The 19,624-nt window shown below is 39.7% G+C and overlaps 1 protein-coding gene across 2 annotated transcripts in view; it reads right to left on the reverse strand.

Annotated features, from left to right (window-relative positions):
* Positions 1 to 17,767, reverse strand: part of TGFBR1 (transforming growth factor beta receptor 1) — a 55,509-nt gene extending 37,742 nt beyond the window's left edge. For both annotated transcript variants that reach the window (XM_081282445.1, XM_081282444.1), the window contains exon 1: positions 17,584 to 17,767. In XM_081282445.1, the coding sequence (XP_081138571.1) occupies positions 17,584 to 17,668 (85 nt within the window). In that variant the 5' untranslated portion in view covers positions 17,669 to 17,767. The remainder of the gene's footprint in view (positions 1 to 17,583) is intronic.
* Between the last annotated feature and the right edge of the window lie 1,857 nt (positions 17,768 to 19,624).

Below are 19,624 nucleotides of genomic sequence, written 5' to 3' on the forward strand. Positions count from 1 at the left end.
CCAGTAGACATGGCTTTCTTAATTCTGAGATGCACATTTCCTCATACTTCAGCATTTTTGAAATCTGGATACACCTCACAATAAAGATCAAAGGGAAACTCCAGTTTCCTCAACAGACAGGCAAGACAGAAGGAGCTGTAGCAACCTATCCATGTGCAAATTTGGCTATGCACAGAAGGTGTTATTCATTTAACCATCACTTTATAATTAAGTCTGTATAGGTAGCTCTTCTGCAACTAAAATTCAACTTAAATTAAAGTCTCAAGACTTAACTTAAGACCTTATTAAAAGGTCTGCATACACTCATACCTTGCTGATGGGACTGCAAACTGATACAACCAATCTAGAAAACAGTATGGATATTCCTTAGAAAACTTGGAATGGAACCACCATTTGACCCAGCTATCCTACCCCTTGGTATTTACCCAAAGGACTTAAAAACAGCATTTTATAGCAGCACAATTCACAATTGCTAACCTGTGGAATCAATCTAGATTCCCTTTAATAGATGAATGGATAAAGAAATACAATGAATATTACTCAGCATTAAAAGAGAATAAAATTATGGCATTTGCAGGTAAATGGATGGAGGTGGAGAACATCATGCTAAGTGAAATAAGCAAATACCAAAAAAACAGGGGCCAAATGTTTCTCTGGTAAGTGGATGCTAATCTATAATTGGGGGGTGGAGGGCATCAGATGAATGAAGGAACTTTGGATGGGTCAAGGGGAGGGGGGAGGGGGAAAGGGGTAGGAAAGATGGTGAAATGAGACGGCCATCATTACCCTAGGTATATGTATGATTGCACGAATGGTATGACCGTACTTCATGTACAATCAGAGAAGCAAAAAATTCTGCTCTATTTGTGTACAATGAATAGAAAAGCTTTCTTACTGTCATGTATAACTGATTGGAATAAAAAAAGGTCTGCATAAAGATTTCACTACATTCAGTACTAAAAGCTTTTATGTTCAGAGAAAAGCATCAGTCCCTTGCCAGGAAATCCAAATACCAGCAATGAAATTTCCAAATATTGCAGAATAAACCAGAGTTTTCAAAGTCTGTAGATGTTGGTGTGATGTGAAGGACTACCAGAAACCAAACACCTAGCATGTTAAATAAATTATCACCTAGCATGTGATAATTATACAAAGAAACAGCAGGACCATTATTAGGGTTATCTTTATTGTATTATTAAAATAAATCAGAGTGATAAATCCCAAGTTGAAAAGGATGACCATAGTTATCTCATTTCAAAATGTGTGGAGGTGACACAAGGAAGCACTATTACTTCTATACCTTCAGGACTACCAAGGATTGATTCATAAGCCCACCTGTCAAGAGAAGTGAAGAGACAGAGAGATTTGTATAGTACATGAAGCAGACATTTCTATCACCCTTGCCAAAGAAATAAAAAATGTGCATCAAAAACCTTGTCTTCCCAGGCCTAAAGTGAAAGTGTCTACCCAATCTACCCTCTTTTTATGAAAACACTTTCCTTTTCCAACTCTTGCTAATTGCCCTCTCTATCCTTCCATCACTTATTCTCCCCAATCCAAAACTCTTCTGAAACATCTCTCTGAAATTCTCTGAGGATGACCTTCTGGCTGAACTCAATGTTCTTTTCTAAATAATGTCCTAGGATATGAAACACAGTGACACCCTTCCTTTATTAGTTGACATGACATTACACTTCCTGAATTTATTGTGCTCTCAGCCCTTTACTACATCTCAAATCTACATCTCTGAACTTCCTGGCCTTTCACCTGTGCTCCAAATTCATATATAACTGCCTCCAGAAAATCCTCTGCTAGGCTTACCTTTTAATGAAAAGCCAAAATATTCAAAACCAAATGCGGCATTACTCCACCAATACCATGATTAACAAAACAAAACCGTAGGCTCCTTCTTGCTGGTCGCTCAGCAGCTAAAAAGGAATACAGGGATGAAGATTTCTCTGATCAAAGATAGCAATCCAATATTTCCACCATTCTGATTTAGCAGGTGATAATCTCTGAATCCCTTGCCCTGACCACTAGTGCATAATCATACTTTACTTTGCAGTGAGTGCATTCCCACATATTACAAATATGCACCAACAGACACATGAAAGACCTAAACAAGTCCTTTATTCAGTTCACTGAGCTACAGTTAAAAGCAGACTGCACCACTGTTGGCAAAGGTGAAAGGAAAAGTCAGAAGGTATAACAAATCTTTTCAGGTACTAACGTTAATCTCTTCTATCATCTAACCTATTCTTCTGTGCCATTCTCCTGAGTCATCTTCCTTCCCCCTTTTCTCCACTCCCAAGGCTGCGCCCCTCTCTCAAGGAAACCTTTCCTCTTTCTTGGCTCTCTTCCATCAGCTAAAGAATCGTGTAGATTCTTTTTCTTTTTTCAATATGCTGCTTATCTGTGTAGACAATGCTAAAATCCTGACTACCTACTCTCTCAAGCATTCATTGATTCTTCTCAACTCAACCCCCTTGGGGTTACCCTGCAGCAGTAATGTCAAAGTGAGCTTGTCAAAACAAAGAACAATCTAATCTAAATGATTCTTTGACACCAAATTTAGGACTTCAGAACAAAAATATTATTTTCACAGATAAATTATATTTATCCATATCTCAGAAGAATGGAGGCACCCCTGGATTCCCAACCACTATTTTTTTCTACAATACTTTCATTTTCTGGTCTCCTACAGTCCATGGAATTAGCTAATATAATGTTAAATGATATTGGAGAAAATAGTACTAAGAATAGACTGTCCAATGGCAAGATGAGACTTAACAGAGGGGACTAATACAAAGGCTCTCATTTAAGTTCAAAATAAAATAAATTACACAATTACTAGATAAAAGATCTGCTTAGCTGACTTGGGAAACTGATTTAACAACAAATTTTAAGAGATAGACAATTTACAGTTAACTGTATCCAGGATGGTAGGGAAAACAGGGTACAAAATCCCACAAATGTTCAATATGATAAATATTTAGTGTTTCTTGAATATAAATCTGCCATATCACTCAAGAAATCAAATAATTAAAGTAGGAACTGAAAGTTATCCTAGCTATGGAAACAAATACCTCATTTTATAGATGTAGCAACCAAGTCCATTTATCTTACTATAACACTAAACCACACCACGCATATTGGTATACTAATCCCAGCAGATCAGGAGGCTGAGGCCCTAAGCAATTCAGTGAGACCTTGTCTCTAAATAAAATATTTTAAAAAGGTTGGGGACGTGGTAAAGAACCCCTGGGTTCAATCCCCAGTACGAAAACAACCTAAACAATGACATCAAGATATAGTAAGTTTTGTTTCCTAAAACAGGAATCACCTGCACTGAATGACAGGTTGGTCTAAAATTTGACACTCGTAAGTTTAGCAAGATTGCTATTTTACAAGTTATATCAAGTCATACACCCAAGCTTTCATTTTACAACCAATTTAATGTAGGTTCACACCTTCAAGATGCTACAATTATAACAATACCCCTCATTTTTTTTAACTGCTAATCTACTAAACTCCAAATGTGAGATTCTTCAGGGTGAGGACTGAGTGCTTTTTTGCACATCTGTATCTTTAGGTTTTTGTTCATTATTTGGTACATAGGATAAATTCAGTGTTTCTTAAATAAACATTGGCAGAATATTCCATTGGCATGCAGGTAGTTGTTACCACCAGGATCCTCAATAAACAGTGAAGCAAAATTTGTTTGCTAAGAATAGGCTGTCCAATAGCAAGAAACAAATTTTCTTTCACTTGTAACCACCTTTCATTTTGAAGTTCTTTTCCTATCAGTGCTCTCCTTTCAACTACCCAAATTCCCACATTGGTACCTCTCCCTCAAAGCCCATTCAATGTAACAGATCTCACTAGAGAAAAACCTTTCCCTTCATATAAATGGAGAGCAATAGGACATGTTCCAAATAACAAATAAATAAACAATCTGAACCAAAAGAAATGTAGCATGTTATATACACAGCTTATATTCTGTTATTAATTTCCTAATTTTTTATATTACATTGTTTCTAACCTTTACTATGTATCTATCAATAGAACTGGGAAAGTAAAATGATGATTCTACTATGGAAGACCATGCAGTTATTTATCAAAAAAGAAAAGATGATATTTATATGTAGCAATGTAGACTGTTTCACCTAATATGTATTAAGTGAAAAACCATTGTGTAGAACAGTGTATTTGATATGTGGCAACATCAGTTCTTAAAAAAAAAAAAAAAAAGAAGGGAGGAAGGAAGGAAAGAAGACAGAGAGAAAGATACTGGCTTAAATACTGTACACTACAAATTATCTCCCTATGAAGGTACAAAAAAAAAAAAAAAATAGGTAACCTCGTTTCCCAGGAAAGGTACTGGGTGCCTAGAAGATGGGAGTGGGAAGAGACTTCATTACACACTCACTTATACTTTTGAAAAATGTGTTGTGAGCTTGGAAACACTTGAGTATATTATACCTACTGAAGTTATAAAAAAAATTAAAATGCCTGTCCATGTTTCATCCTTTTCCCCTCGCTCCTTCAAAACTGTAACTCAGCATACTCACTATATGGAGTATAGCCACTTTACACTAATTTCAAAATTTATGTTCTTTCTAGAAAATAATCTGCCAATATTCACTAAAAGCTTTTTAAAAGTTTATCCCTTTTAATCTATTCATTCTTATCCTTAGAATTTGAATAATAGATGAGAGCAAATATATAAGCACACAAACGTCTGTTACAATTTTATGATGGAAAACCTGTATAAATGACAAAATGATGACAGAATAAATTATGATACAATCATAAATGGAAGACTATATAAACATCAAAACTGATATTCTAAAAGCATGTTTAAGGATAGGAAAATGGACACATTATTAACTGAACAGGAAGGGTAGGAATTAAAACTGCATATGGTACAATTATGATTGTGGTTCTGTCAAGTGACCTTTCTTTTATTTTTGTTTCACTTCAATGAGAGTGGTGTGTTAACACAGAAAGCAGATGTGCGCACTTAATGTTACCCAAGGCCTTAAAAAGAAATGGGAAACTTCTATTTCTACCAGTGAGTGTTAAAACAATAACTAAATTTCTTATTTTTCCCCAATCTAAACATACTTTTATATAGTTCCTTATTAGATTTTAATTTGACCCCTTGTTATTAAGAATATAGTGATTAAGTCCATGGAATTCAGAGACAAAAAGACTTAGTTTGACTCCTATCTTTTCCAGTCATACACTAAGTAATCCTTAGGAAGTCACTTATTTGAGCCTAAATTTCTTCAACTTACTTCCTAAATTTATAATAGCTCAGTCACAGAAGATTTATGGGCTAAATGAAGATTATTTGAGGGCTAAAATGAATCAGTGTCCAACATCTAATAAAATGCTTAAAATTTTGTTTATGCATTCATTCAACAAGTATTTCTTTAAGCTCCTACAACGTGCCAATTCATGTTCTAGATGTTGGACAGAAAATCAGAACTGGCCTTCAGACAGCTGTAGGAAGCAACACTGATAGAACACAACGTACACTATAGGCACATGAACATTCACAGGAGCTTTCTCTCATGCAGTTTTCTAGCAATATAATTGTTTAAAAAGGGTTAACCCAAGAATGTTGCTGAAGTAGCATGAGAGGTATTTTCAGCCTCAGCATCAAAGGTGGAAGAGTAGGTGTCATTGTAAAGTTGCAGGAGACAATCTGGTTCTTGATATAGTCTAGGATGTCCTTTAGGAGGACCTCCAATGCCCACTTCACCACCTTCTTGATATCATTTTTGGCAGCTTTTTCCAAACAGCACATCAGATCCGTGACCAACACACAGGGGTCAGGCACTCTGAAGGCCATGCCAGTGAGCTTCCCATTCACCTTAAGGATGACCTTATAGCCCTGATAGCATGAGTGGATGCCCTGATGATATTCTGGGAAGCCCCATGGCATCATGTCAGTTTACCAGAGGGACTATGGTCATGAGGCCCTCTATGATTCTAAGGTTGTCATGCCTTAGCCAGAGGTGTTATACAGTGGTACAGGAAGCACTGCAAACAAATTTGAGGGAGCTGTACTTCTCAACCTTAGAAGACCTGGGGGCATCAGCAGAAAAGGCAGAAACAATGACCCTTTTAGCTCCAACCTTCAAGTGAGCCCCAGCCTTCTTCATGGTGGTGAAGACACCATCAGACTCCACAACATATTCAACATCAGCATCACCCCAGGATCTTGCTCCTAAAAGATGAAGATGGGTTTTCCATTGATGACAAGCTTCCAGTTCTTTGTCTTGATTGTGCCACTGAACTCGTTAGGTGTGGAATCATATTGGAACAAGTGAACCACGTAGCTGAGGTCAATGAAGGGGCCATCAATGGCAAACAATACCCACTTTGTTGGAGTTGGATAACCAGGTGCCCAATATAGCCAAATCCATTTCACCAACCTTTACCACCATGTCTCAGGGACACAGCTGGCTTTACCCAAGAATATGTGGCTGTCTGTCAAATAGGGAGGAGCACATAGCCCACATACTACTCTTAACTGATTACCTTAGTAAGGGTAAACTACATCTGACAAAACTTAAATGATGAAATCTAGCAATCTAGCTTGAAGAATATTTATGTAGCCTTTTTAAAAAAAAATAAAAAAGATAAAGAAGAAGAAATAATTGTAATCATGGGGAAAATGAGTGTTGAGAACATAAAGATTCAAACTTATATATCGATAAAAAAATAAGAGGGCAAAGAATGAAAGTAAAATGCACCATGGAAAGGAGGAGAGAAAAATAATGAAAAAAAGAAACAGGAAAGCAATGGGAAAGCAATCTGCAGTGCTATATTACATTTTCAGTATCAAGACTAATTTTACAATGCTTTGGTGGGATGTGGAATCAGGATTTATTTTCTCTCATTGAGAAACACAAGCAAACTTGCCTCTGGGATATATATTTTTATTATTTTTTTTCACCAAATGTGAAATGAGATGAAATAAGTAAAACTACTTTAACTTGTTTATTTTGGTAAAATAATTACATACAATTATTGTTGAAGGAAAATAGACCATCTTGATGTTTTTATTTAAATCCGTTGCACACTGAATAACAAAATTAAAATGTCAGTTTCTCAATTGGAGAATACTCAAATCAACAGCCATGTGCTAAACAAAGACCCTCAATTAGAGCACATTATAGTTCAATTTGGGAATGAATACATCAAGCCAAAAAAAAAAAAAACATACATATTTTGTGTGTTTGTGTGCACGTGTGTGTATATACATAAATAAAAGTCCACAATTTCTGCTTTTCTATCTCAATGTTCCTCCTCTTCAGGTATATGAGATATCCTCCATGTTCAGAACTCACAAATATGTATATTAGTTCTTGCTTCTAGTTAAAAAAGAGCCAGTTTTGTTTTTCTCATGGAACCTGTTTGTACTTCAATGCATATTTAAGAATCTTATATTGTAGAAATGTAATAGGATGCCTGCACAAGGTGTCCTAGAACTATAAATATACACTATTATATAATCAGTGAGGTTCACACCTAGGAAATCTAGATGGAATGGTTACCCTGAAGCATGTCAACAAAAATAGGAAGGTTCAGTCCTTTCCTTGTTGAGTCAGTGAGAACAAGGAAACGCTGGAACAGATTTAAAGTAGCCAGAATAAGGAAAGTAAATCCTTATGAATCATGAAGTGATAAAAACAAATCGTTCACTTTATTTCTAAATGGTCCTATACAAAGACTTCTACAACAGATTCTACCGAAGTACGGGAAGCTTGTTTTTCTGCCCCCAAATCAGAATGCCTCTAACCAAAGAATGCCTCTGATGCAAATGCATGTGGGTATCTTTTGTATTAATATAGGGTTACTGTGAGACTGGTACTGTAGGGCCACACTCTTTGATTAAGTGTGGTTTCTCCTAAAGTCATTATTCCCAACATTCATCAGCCAGAAATGACACAGTTCTTTAAGCAGGAAACACAAGCAAAAACACTCTAGACCTGGCCTACTTGGGCCTGTGTGAAGAAAGGTAAACGTCTGACTCTGTTCATCTTTGGTGGTAGTACTCTGATGATGTCTGCCAAATGGAAATAGGCCAAAAAGATAAGAACATTAGGAAAATGCTTTGTAAGCCAGGCTAAATAGTTTCATGTTGCTCTCTATTCATTATGCCCTAGCTTTTAGCAAAGCTTGATTTAAATATCCTAGCCTTACATCAGCTGTTCCATTGGCATGAGAGAAAGACTAGTGTCCACACTTGAATCAGAAGTTTAAACTGGACAAGAAAGACGGTGGCAGTAGTACTAAACCAGGCCCTCAACACATGTTAAAAAGAAAGCCTGAAGCAGGAATGGTGGCGTATACCAGTAATTCCAGTGACTAAAGAGGCTGAGGCAAGAGGATGTCAGGTTTGAGGCCAGCCTCAGCAACTCAGCATAACAGTTTCAAAACAAAAATTAAAAGAGCTGGGGATGTATCTCAGTGGTAGAGCACCCCTGGGTTCAACCCCAGTACATAAAAAATTAAAAAAAGAAAGAAAGAAACCAAGCCTGAGAATTAACACTGCCAGGTCCAGTGATATCTCATTACCCACTTGGAGATTCTCTGAGGGTTGCAATCTTGGCGTTTTAATGAAAGTGGCAGGCTCCTCCTGAATTCTCAATAACAGGCAATGAGAACTATGTAAACTATCAAGTTTCCTTATTTGCCCTTGCTGCTAGAAAACTAAAAGTTAAGTCTAAATTATTAAAGCTTTCCTCAGTTAAAATTATAGATAATTTCTTCTCCTTTTACTGACTTGTTCTTTTGTGGTCACAGTTTTGGTATGATCGATTTTTTTATTTCAAGCTTACTAATCCTTTTCTGGAAAATGACTGGAACATGAGCCAATCAGTAAGTAAATTTTTTATCATACAACAAGAAAGTTACAAGATAGTGCTTATTTTAAAACCATGAATCCTGGTTTAGCCTGTATGTTCAATAGTAAACAAGTAAATTGGGATTATACCTAAAAGTACAAAATTCTGAAGTAGAAACAGAGCTTAAACATAATCAAATCCAATCTACTACCCAATGCAAGTTTTTTCTACAACTTCTCAGAGAGATTATCTAGCTTTTATCTGGATATTTCCAATGACAGTTAACAAACTCTCTTATAATGTTCCATTTTTTATGACAGCTACTTTTGATAGAAAGACCTTTTTCACATTGAGCTGAAATTTGTCTCTCACTACCAATCATTTCTAATTCTCCCAAAAGTCAGTCTTCTACTCATTTAAATATATAATTCCCACTTATCTAATACCAACAGTTGTCAGGCTTGTGCTAGGAACTTCATAAACATCGCTGTATACTATCTTTACAAGGGCCATGTAAGTTAGGAGTTATCCTCCTTGACACCTATTCTGATAAACAAAGATTATATTAAATTGCTGGGAACCAAGTCACATGAACTGAATCTGCCTTCAAAACTGGAAAGAAAGCAAACTTTAATTGGATCAATCTGAACAGAAAATTAAAGATGTTCTAGAGATACAATGGGACCAGTGTTTGGCTCATGGAACAAAACAGTAGCAGGAAACTCATTTAATGAGAGCCATCAGAGAACTCTAAGCGATAACTAAGGTGACATCTATAACACTGCAATTACAACCTGACCAGTAGTATAAACTCATCCTCCAAACAGAAAACTTCCCATGTTCTATCTTAGTAGACACTAGAGCAGATTCCCAAGAGACCTACATTTTACCTCACTTTAGTACAACCAAAAGATCATGTTTTGAATACATACTGCTTTGGTGTTATGGAGTTAGGGGGAAAACACAAAACATGGACCTGCAACCTAGGAGGAAAGAACACTGTGGTGAGCTGAGCAGAGCTCCCAGACCCAAACTAGGACTTCGGGATTAAAATACACCATGTAAGGTGGTCTTTTGGGCCACTGGAATCCAAAAGAAAAAGAGAATAAGGTGAAAGGGAAATACTGATAAGTCCTTTCTTTGTAGGTTCTCTCCCATTTCCAAACAGGATCCAGTCTTTTACCTTCATTGACTACTGAACAATTCCTTTGGCTACCTTTACCTCTAACTCAACATGCTCAAGCCACAATTAATTTCCCTTTAATCCTTCTCTCACCAAATTTCTTATTAAAGACATCTTCCAGGTGTAAAAACTTCACTTTTTCCCTTTTATGAAGACCTTCTTAATTTCTGCACTATCTTTTTTTAAAATATTTTTTTAGTTGTAGATGAACACAATACCTTTATTTTATTTATTTGTTTTTATGTGGTGCTAAGGATTGAACTCAGTGCCAGACAAGTGCTCTACCACTGAACCACAAGCCCCGATTTCTGCACTATCTTTTTTTTTTAATATTTATTTTTTAGTTTTCAGTGGACACATCTTTATTTTATTTTTATGTGGTGCTGAGGATCAAACCCAGCGCCCTGCACATGCCAGGCGAGCACGCTACCGCTTGAGCCACATCCCCAGCCCTCTGCACTATCTTTTTAAAGCTGAGATCCACTGCCATTTAACAGACATCTACTCATGCCTATGATGCACCAGGCACTTTCTATGCACTTGAAATACATTAGTGAACAAAATAAAGGTATCTGCTTTCATGAAGTTTATATTTTAGTAGGAAACAATAACCATAGTAAGAAAGTATACATGGTAAGTAAATACTGATATCAGAAGGAAGGGTTACAACAGAAAAGCAGAGTAGATAATAACAATTTTTTTGAAAGTGGTCAGGGTAAACATCACTGAGAAAAAGGTGACATGTGAACAAAGACTTGCAAGTCATGAGGGAGGAGGCCATGGAGATTATGTGGGGGAATAAGAGCATGCATGCAAAGAACAGATCAACTCCTCTGATGTTTGAAATGCCTCAGAGCCACACTTCTACTCCATTCCAGATGCCTTCAAAACAACTCCCAAACCTCCCTAGGTAACTCCCCTCTGCTCCATTTCCTCTGGCATACAAGAAAACATTTTTTTTTCCATAATAAACAACCTGCCTAATTTTCAAGGCCGATAATTCTCTCACCCTACCTTTTTATATCATGACCTTTTCACTCTTTCTTTAAAATTCTTGAAAGGCAACATGTTATTTCTCCACACATGTCATCTTCCCCAGCCCAGGAACACTTCCCTTCCAGATGTCATCCACTCCAAACCCTGCCATGCTGCAAGGCACAGAGATCAAATCCCATACCATTTCTGTAAAGTAGTCCTCATAGTTGCTATTACTGAGTCTGAATATACTATATTCCTCCAACCTTGTATTTCTTTTCTCTTTCTTTTTTTCTTCTTCTCCTCCCCACCCCCTGCCCTGTACTGGGATTAAACCCAGAGTCTCACACACGTAATTCTATCACTGAGTTAAACCTCAAGCCCAGGCTACTTCTTAAAAGCAAGTCAGTTTCATCTTTTTTATACTTCCCATCATATTGCTCATTATTAAATATTTGCTAAAAATGAGTTAGCTACTTCTTCTACAAGTTAAAGCTCTTTGCCAACTTAAAAACACTTTTTAAAAAATTCTTTTTGTGCTAAGATTTGAACTCAAGGTCTTGTACATGCTAAACATACACTCTGCCACTGAGCTACAACCCCAGCCTCATTAAAAAAAACAAAACAAAACAAAAAACACTTTTATTAGCTTTGCTTAACTGCTGAAGTGGAATGATTTTTACTTAAAAAAAATGCACAGGGACAGGAAAAGATAAACTGTTAATAACAGATTTTCCCCCCGTAGTTCAAATTTCTAGTTCCATGCTTGTGTTACTTACAGAAGCAAAGTTTTCTATGAACATATATAAATTGATAAAAATAAACGATCAACTATCATTAGTGAAATTCATCAGTGAAATTCAAATTATCTTAAAATATAAGGTCAAAGATGGCAAGCACCTGAGTAAACTGTCGCTGCAAAAGAGCCAAACTGCAATTAAGACAAGCTGAAGCAAATTCCCATGGCTGAAAGAAGACATCCTTCCTGCTGAAGTGGCTCTAACAATATATTTACTGTATAAAAAAAAAAAAAAGCAGCACAATAAATGCAAAAGAGCACTTACCCTGAAGTGCTTACATGCAGGCTGCCCCATTGATTCACAGCATGACCTCAGTTTCCTTGTTTGTCAAATGGAAACCAGATGCTCTTCTATTTATAAACGTTCATAGATAGAAAATAGGTCCCAATATGAACAAACTCCTCTGGTCAACTCTAATTATCCAGGCAAATAGAGTTAATGGTAACAAACAATCATTTGAGTTTCAGAGGTTGGACTATTGTTAGTCTACAATTGTTCTAATTCAAGAAGGGTCTTCCTTTCATAAATTTATGATTAAAGGATGAAAGACAAAATACTAACATCTTTGGTTATTGTCAAAGAGAATTGAAAAGAATGGTTAGAATCAATGTCATCAAAACGAAGATATACACATAAAAAGATCAATAAATGGTTCTTGATTTAAAAACAAAACAAAACAAAAAACACAGATATCTTCTGGTCACCCGGACCTGGAAACAAATGGACTTAAAAATAATCTTTTGGGAATTAATCAGCACGTAAGTAAAAAATTTGTATGTTACTACACAACTACCATTCAGGGTTGGTTATGAGAATTAAATGAGACAAGGCAGGTAGAATGGCTGGCACATTATTATATTCTTTCAAGAAATGTCAAAGCAACCTATGTGTACACAGCCTGCAAGTCATTCTTACTAAAGTTAGAAATTATTTCATGTTGCCAAAATGAGCAAGCAGTTTTATAAAAGGCCAAACATGATCTATAAAATTGGACCCAAAAAACTAATCATATGTACCCCATTAGTGCTTGATAAGGGATGTCCAAAAGGAGAAAACTGACAAGCCAACCAATTTTAAGTTCATGCTGAAGATAAGCAAGCACCAGACATCTAATAAAATCTACCTGTAATATTTGGGCTGAAAGCAAACTACACAACTAAAAATGTATACAATTCAGAATGGCAGCAAATTTTAATGTTTGTGGCAACTGCTTAGATTTGTCATTGAGAAAATGCAATTAAGAAAGGCATTAAATAATAGCCTATGAATTAAGAATCTGGTTGGGTCAAGATAGATCATAAATTTGAGAAGACTCTAAAAATTTCCTGGAGCTAGTTCTATGAGACAAAACATAAAAATCCCTGAGAGACATGCCAGCATCTGCCCTTAATTCCAGAAGCAGGAAGCAAAGATGTGACCCAATCACATGCTATCAAACCACAGTCCATCTGTTCAGAGGACGCTGCATTATGTAAGACATGACCAAAAAGAACAGCAAAAGGAATGTGGTCAGCCAACATCTGCAGGGGGCTCTGTGGTCTAAAGAGATATGCTCTTATATCAAAAGGGCCATCCGTAGGGTAACACCATTTTCAAAACTCACTTCAATTATACATGAGCATATCTGATGCAATATAAAAGCATTACAAGAATGGTGTAGAATCTGGATAACTTTCAACCAGACCTAGAACCTTTCAGCAAGGGTCACCCCCACATTAGCACCCCCCTGCCGCAACAAGAACAAGATTTATCTTCCACATGATTAGTTTGATCACAACAATTCCCTTATGCAATTCCAACAGCAAAGGATATCATCTAAAATTCTAATCTAACCAAGGTTGTTCAAATCCAGCCTAACTCAATTAACCCAAGATTGTCTTCCAAACTACTACAAACTCACTTTTCTCAATCAGTAATCACTATACCAGGTGTCCTTTTATCAGCAATAAAAAGAAAAAAAATTTTTAAAAACCTGACCTTTCCCTTGAAAACTTTTAACCTATAATCATTCTCCCTCCCTCCCAACTGCAGAACTCACTTTTTTTTTTTTTTTCAGAACTCACTTTTCATAAATTCTGAGAAATTCAAGACCAGTTTCACTTAGGGAGGTCATCCCACTAATCCTATTCCTCCTCCATCTTTGAGTTCTTCACATTTTCAAAATTTGGAATCAGAAAAGCATTGTTCCTGGCCAAGTTCTACCCTTGTGCAACCCTGAGGAATTCACTGAATCTGAGTTGTATTTTTGCACCTGTAAACAGAAGTGATGATACACCTTTGACTTTACCATTAGAAAGCCTGGTGGACATCCCATCATGTTATTTTCCATCACTCAGCCTATCTATGTTACCCTTCTGTTTTGTTTCCAGCCATTTACTGTAGTTTTTAGGACTGGGGTTGGGGGTGGGGGGGGGGGAATAGAGGTTAATACATCCAAACCCTACAGTACAGAATAAGAAACCTATTACTAAAGAGTAACTTGTCAGTCAGTCAATAAAAGCTTTTATTTCCTGTCCTAAAGTTGGGCCCAGGTCAGTGGGGGATATAACTTAAAGAACTTCAATACTCATCAAATCCTACTGTCCGCCTATCTGAATTCTAGCCACACTTCAAAGCCAGTTTAAGTCTCACAGAGTCCAGGAAGGCTTCCTCAGACACTCAGCCTACACTATTTCACTCTTTGAATACGAATGCTTCTATACAGGAGTGGAATTAAAAATATGTAATAATTGGCACTACAAGGGTAAAAAAATCAATCAGAAAGGATATTTAACCAATCAAAACATAAGTGACCCAATGGGAATTGCTGATTGAACATCAGTCCTAATTACTACTAACAATACAAAAGAGTATCCTGAAACTCAAATATGCACACAGCTTCTCATCTTATCTTCACAACCATGTGAATTAGGCAAAATAGGTTATCACCCATTTTCTGCAAAAGTAGAGGTGAATTGGGGACTAATAACCAAATCAAATAACTGCTTCTTTCATCACACCATATAACATTTCCTGGTTATATACAGAGAATCATAAATTAATATTGCATAACCTATACTAGCATAAAATAGTAGGACTGCTCAAATGGAATTCATTTAATCAACAAGTATTTATGCAGAACAGGATATAAAACACAGTACTAGGTTCAGAGGCCATGAAAGAAAGAAAAGGTGTGACTCTTGCCCTCTGGATACCTAAAATACACCAATGCAGTTAAATAACAGAGAAAGATGGTAGAAATGGACAGCACAAGCTTTAAGTGCTATAGGGTTCAAGGAAGTAAAGAGCTCAAAGAGAACTAAACCAGTATAGGAAGTAAAGACTGAAAATACTCTCCTCATGCTCCACAAAAGATGCAAATTAAATATGTAGTGAAAAGGCTCAACAATCTGGAGTTAGTGGGAAAATAGAGACTACTGGAACTGAGGGTTTGCAGTTGTGAGAAGTGAGATTTCTGATTGGATTCGCTAAGATGACCCAATCAGAAGCCTCAAGCTTTGCTCTAGGTGCTGACTACAAATGGAAAATCCTATAAATTTGTACAGGATGATACAGGAAGATTAGCTTGGCAATAGCCCATGGAAAAGCCTAGATGAGAGAAACACTGGAAAGCAACTAGATGTGGGTGATAACAGGCAGAACTAAGCGGATGGCAACAAGTCAAAAAAGGCAGCAGAGTTGAGTTTTAGGTATAAAGGAAGTAAACAGCATTCTCACATGGGATATGTATGTAGATATCGTGGTACTAAACTGTGTAACAGGGACAATGAACAAATTTCCCTAGAGCAATTTATGTTGGAAAGATCAGAAGCTGAGCAAAGAAATACAAAAGTGATCCTCAAACAATAAGGAATGATAGCAAGTCTTAAACAGGGAAGCTAAATTATTTAAAAAAAAAAAAAAGTGCACTTCTTCAGAATGTATAGAGTGAAGAACTGAAATATCAACTTAACCAGATCAGGGGAGGTTGTCTAGGCTTTAAGTAACATAAGCATTTACATCAATTTTATACTGTATGTGTGCCCAAGTAGGCTGTGAACTCCTCCTGGGATTGGATGAAGAAATATTTTGAACATCCAATTAAACCCAACACTGTTTCTTAAATCCACAAATACTTGAAATACTGTAGGTGGAAAAGAGTGAAGTATTCTTCAAGTAGTAGTACTGAAATATTATTTTGTTTGATGAATAATTACATTAATTCTCCCACTTATTCACACAGTCATCCTGCCTTCCTCCTTATGCCAAGGTCAAAAGCACAATTGTTTCCTCTAATGCAGATCTGTGTAAAGGGACTCAAGAATGTGCGAGGAATCAGAGAAAAGCCAATTTGATACTCAAATTGTGGGGGAAAAATATAAAAGTGAGTAATAAAATCAACTGCCTATCAGATGATTGAAAAATTAAAATGGGCTATGCTAATTTGGTGTATATATCAGGAGTTTAGATTTTGGAAATAGTGAACAGTAAGTGCAAATTCTAACTTGAACACTTGGTAAATACTTGCCTTGCACCTCAGTTTTCACATCTACAATAAAATGGGGCAAAAGCCACTAGCCCTGATGGTTTGGCTGTGGGAATTAATGTACTTTGGTGTTCTTTATGCATTTACAAAACAATAATCTCAATAAACAGTAGCTATTAGTATTAATAATAATTGGCATCTCCAGTCTTAAGAGGTTGTTTTTTTCAACATTTGCTACCCGATTTCAGAAACAGAAATGTACTTTTGCTCTATTTTAGTTGCTAATGTTGAGACTCTATATTTTAGTTCGGTCGCTAACAAAAGTTTTTCACTCCTACCCTCGCCAGAGTAGATGACAACCATTTATTACTACCAGATTTCATATTTTAGAAAGCCGCGCAAGCATTCTCCCTTGAAAACTAGTCACACAGACTTCTGGTTCTAAAATACTGTGACTGATTAAAAGGAACATCACAAGCAATGTTCCTTCGAGGAAATGAAAGCATTTGATCAATTCACAGAGTCATTCCCATTCAAACATTCCAAATCCTGCCGAGTGAGCAAACGTTCAAGTTTCTACTACGAAAACAATCCGTAGCCTTCTGGTTACTGGACTCACTTCAACACTTCCAGACGCACGAAAAGAAGAAACATTCCGCGCATCTTCGTGCCTCCTCACACAAAGCTTCGCAGCTCCCCTTCCACCACCCCCTGGCTGGAGAAGCAGCCCTTTCCGTAGGATTGGCCCGGGCCGGCGCCAAAGCCCAGGGCAGCACAGCCGAGCCGGGGGTCTAGGCTACGAGGGCGCCCCCCTCCCACCGCCCTGGGACGCCCTTCGGGCTCAGAGCCCACACCCGGGCCGGGAAGCCGCCGCCGACCCCAACCCCGCCCGGGCCCCGGCAGCCCCGACCCGCCTGGGGCTGGGGTGCCTAGTGCAAAGCCACACGGTGTCAGAGCGGGAGGGCAGCAGCGGTTCCGCCAGTGCCCGCCAGCCTCACACCTCCGGTCCTCGTCCACTCACTCTCCAGAGCACAGCCCCAGACCTCGGACGGCTCCTCCCGAAGCCACCGCCCCCGGGGAGCCCCAAGTGGGGCGGCCTCGGGCTGCCGGGCACGTCCGCCGCGCTCCGACCCACGCTCCCGCCCGCCTGCGGCTCGCGTGGCGGCCGCTGCCAGGGCCCAGCACCGCCACCTGCGCCCCCGGCCCCGCGCCATGTTTGAGAAAGAGCAGGAGCGAGCCAGAGGCCGGGCCCGGCCCGCGCGCCCCGAGGCCGCCCGGCTGCCCGCCGCCGCTCACCCGCCGCCCTCGGGAGCAACGTGACGGCCGCTGCCAGCACGAGGAGAAGCAGCTGGCGACGCGGAGCAGCGGCTCCCGCCTCCATGGTCCCGCCGCCACCGCCTGTGGCCCGGCCCGGCCCGGCCGCCGCTTCGCCTCAGCAAGCCTCGCCTCGCCCCACCTCCCCCGCCGCCGCGGCGGCCTCGCTCCGGCCCTTTGTAACTGCTCCGGGGACGCGCGCCCATTGGCTGCCGGGCTCCCGCCGGCCCCGCCTCCCGCCGGCTGAGAGCGCCGGAGCGGGACCCGGCCCGGAGCCCCGCCCGCGGGCCCGTCAGACAGCCAATGTGGAGCCGCGGGCGCCAGCCTCTGGGCACGCCCCTGCACTCCCGGGGGCCGTGCTGCCAGACCCCTGCCCTAGCCCGAGCTGCTCCCGGCTCCCGGCTTCGGAGGCGAGTGGGGGCAGGGTGTGGCCAGCCCCTGGCCTGCAGAGACTTCAGCCCTCTTAGCGCGGGGCCGAGCCGATGGGTGGGTCTCTGTGTGAGTTGCTTTGGAAAAAGACTGTCGCCACTTGACGCTCTTTTCTTTCACCTCCAACTGCACCATGACCCCCCATTCACAGCCCTGCATCAGCAAACCCCCAACACGCGCCACCCAGATCCGCTCTGTGGTCAGCCCCTGCATCTACTCCAACTTCCCCTCCCCAGACCTATGCCTCAACTTTCAACAGATCTCCGCCAAGACTCTTCCTCAGTGTCATTCATATACGACCGACCCAGGCACCTATTTCTTACTACTCTTAGTGTCCACCCCAAACCTGGCCTCTCTCCCCAAATTCCAGGCCCCCAAACCCTCAGAATCCAGATCCTGAGCTCAGAACACCCCCCCCCCCCCAAGTAGCCTCCCTCCTCTCTCCAGAACAAACCCACAGGCGGAGCCAAGCCGCTCTCTTGCCCTCTTCTAACACCTACTTCAGGTTGGAACCCGAGGGTCCCTCACCCCATCCCACGAAGGAGAGGGATTTCCTTACTTAGCACCCAGCTCCCCCGCGGGGCGGAGGGGGAGCAGTCATCATTACTTTGAGTTGTCTCCGACACGCCTGTGTAATAATTCTGAGGTGTCACTAAAAACCCAAATAAACTCCACTACGTTTTCATTCTGAATTCCTAATTTACTGTGAGACGCTCCACCCACCTTCCCTCTGGGACGCTAAAATGAGCTCCAGATTTGTAATTCTTCCTGTCAGACTAGTCCTTTCTTCAGACACAAACACAGCCAAGGAGGCTGTTCCATAGCACAGAGAACATTTTTCCGCAGAACCTTTTAAGGAAAAAATTTTATTTTGTGTGTGATTTGAACTCGGAATTAAATAAAGCTTGGTAGAAATCAACCAGCCTCCAGTATCGATTGGTAAATTTCTGCAGAGCTGCTCGCTGAGCAAGTTATCTGAGGGACTTCCTTTAGGGACTGGATCTGGGGTCTGAGACCTGCTCTATTCTCCTCATGCTAGGACATTTATGTGAACAAGTCAGTTAACCATTCCCAGCCTGCAACTCCTGCAACTTGGAGGCCTACAGCCTGCTCTCTGGGGCTCCAGGCCCACCGGCAGCAAGCTCTCCTTGGCTCAGACTTACCCTGTCCGAAGAGACGGCCTCTGGTTCCAGGGGCTTCAATGGAGGCTTGACGGGCCTTGTCTCACCTAAGGTTTTTTACACTGCCTTTTTGCTGTTCTGTTCTCAGTGGTTTACATGATATAAAACCTCAAGAGATTTTTATTGTACGCATGAATGCTTCATCTCAGAAAGTGATTGCTTTTCTCTAGCCATCTCTAAAATGTAAAAAAATAATAGTACCTACCCCATTTATAAATAAAAGAGATTGAATCACATGTCTTGGGTCCCTTAAATGACGTAATGTGTCTGGAACAGTGTCTGGAACATAGTAAATATTTAGTTAATGCCATTTCCTTTGCCCATCCCCTTTCCAGCTCTGTGTGATTCCAATCAGCATCTAAGTTCATATTAATCCACGCCTTTGCCTTACAGATCCTATGTTAATCAGTGTG

This window comes from Spermophilus citellus, assembly GCF_964194105.1.
Source record: "Spermophilus citellus genome assembly, chromosome: 2".
NCBI classification, from domain to species: Eukaryota; Metazoa; Chordata; class Mammalia; order Rodentia; family Sciuridae; genus Spermophilus; species Spermophilus citellus.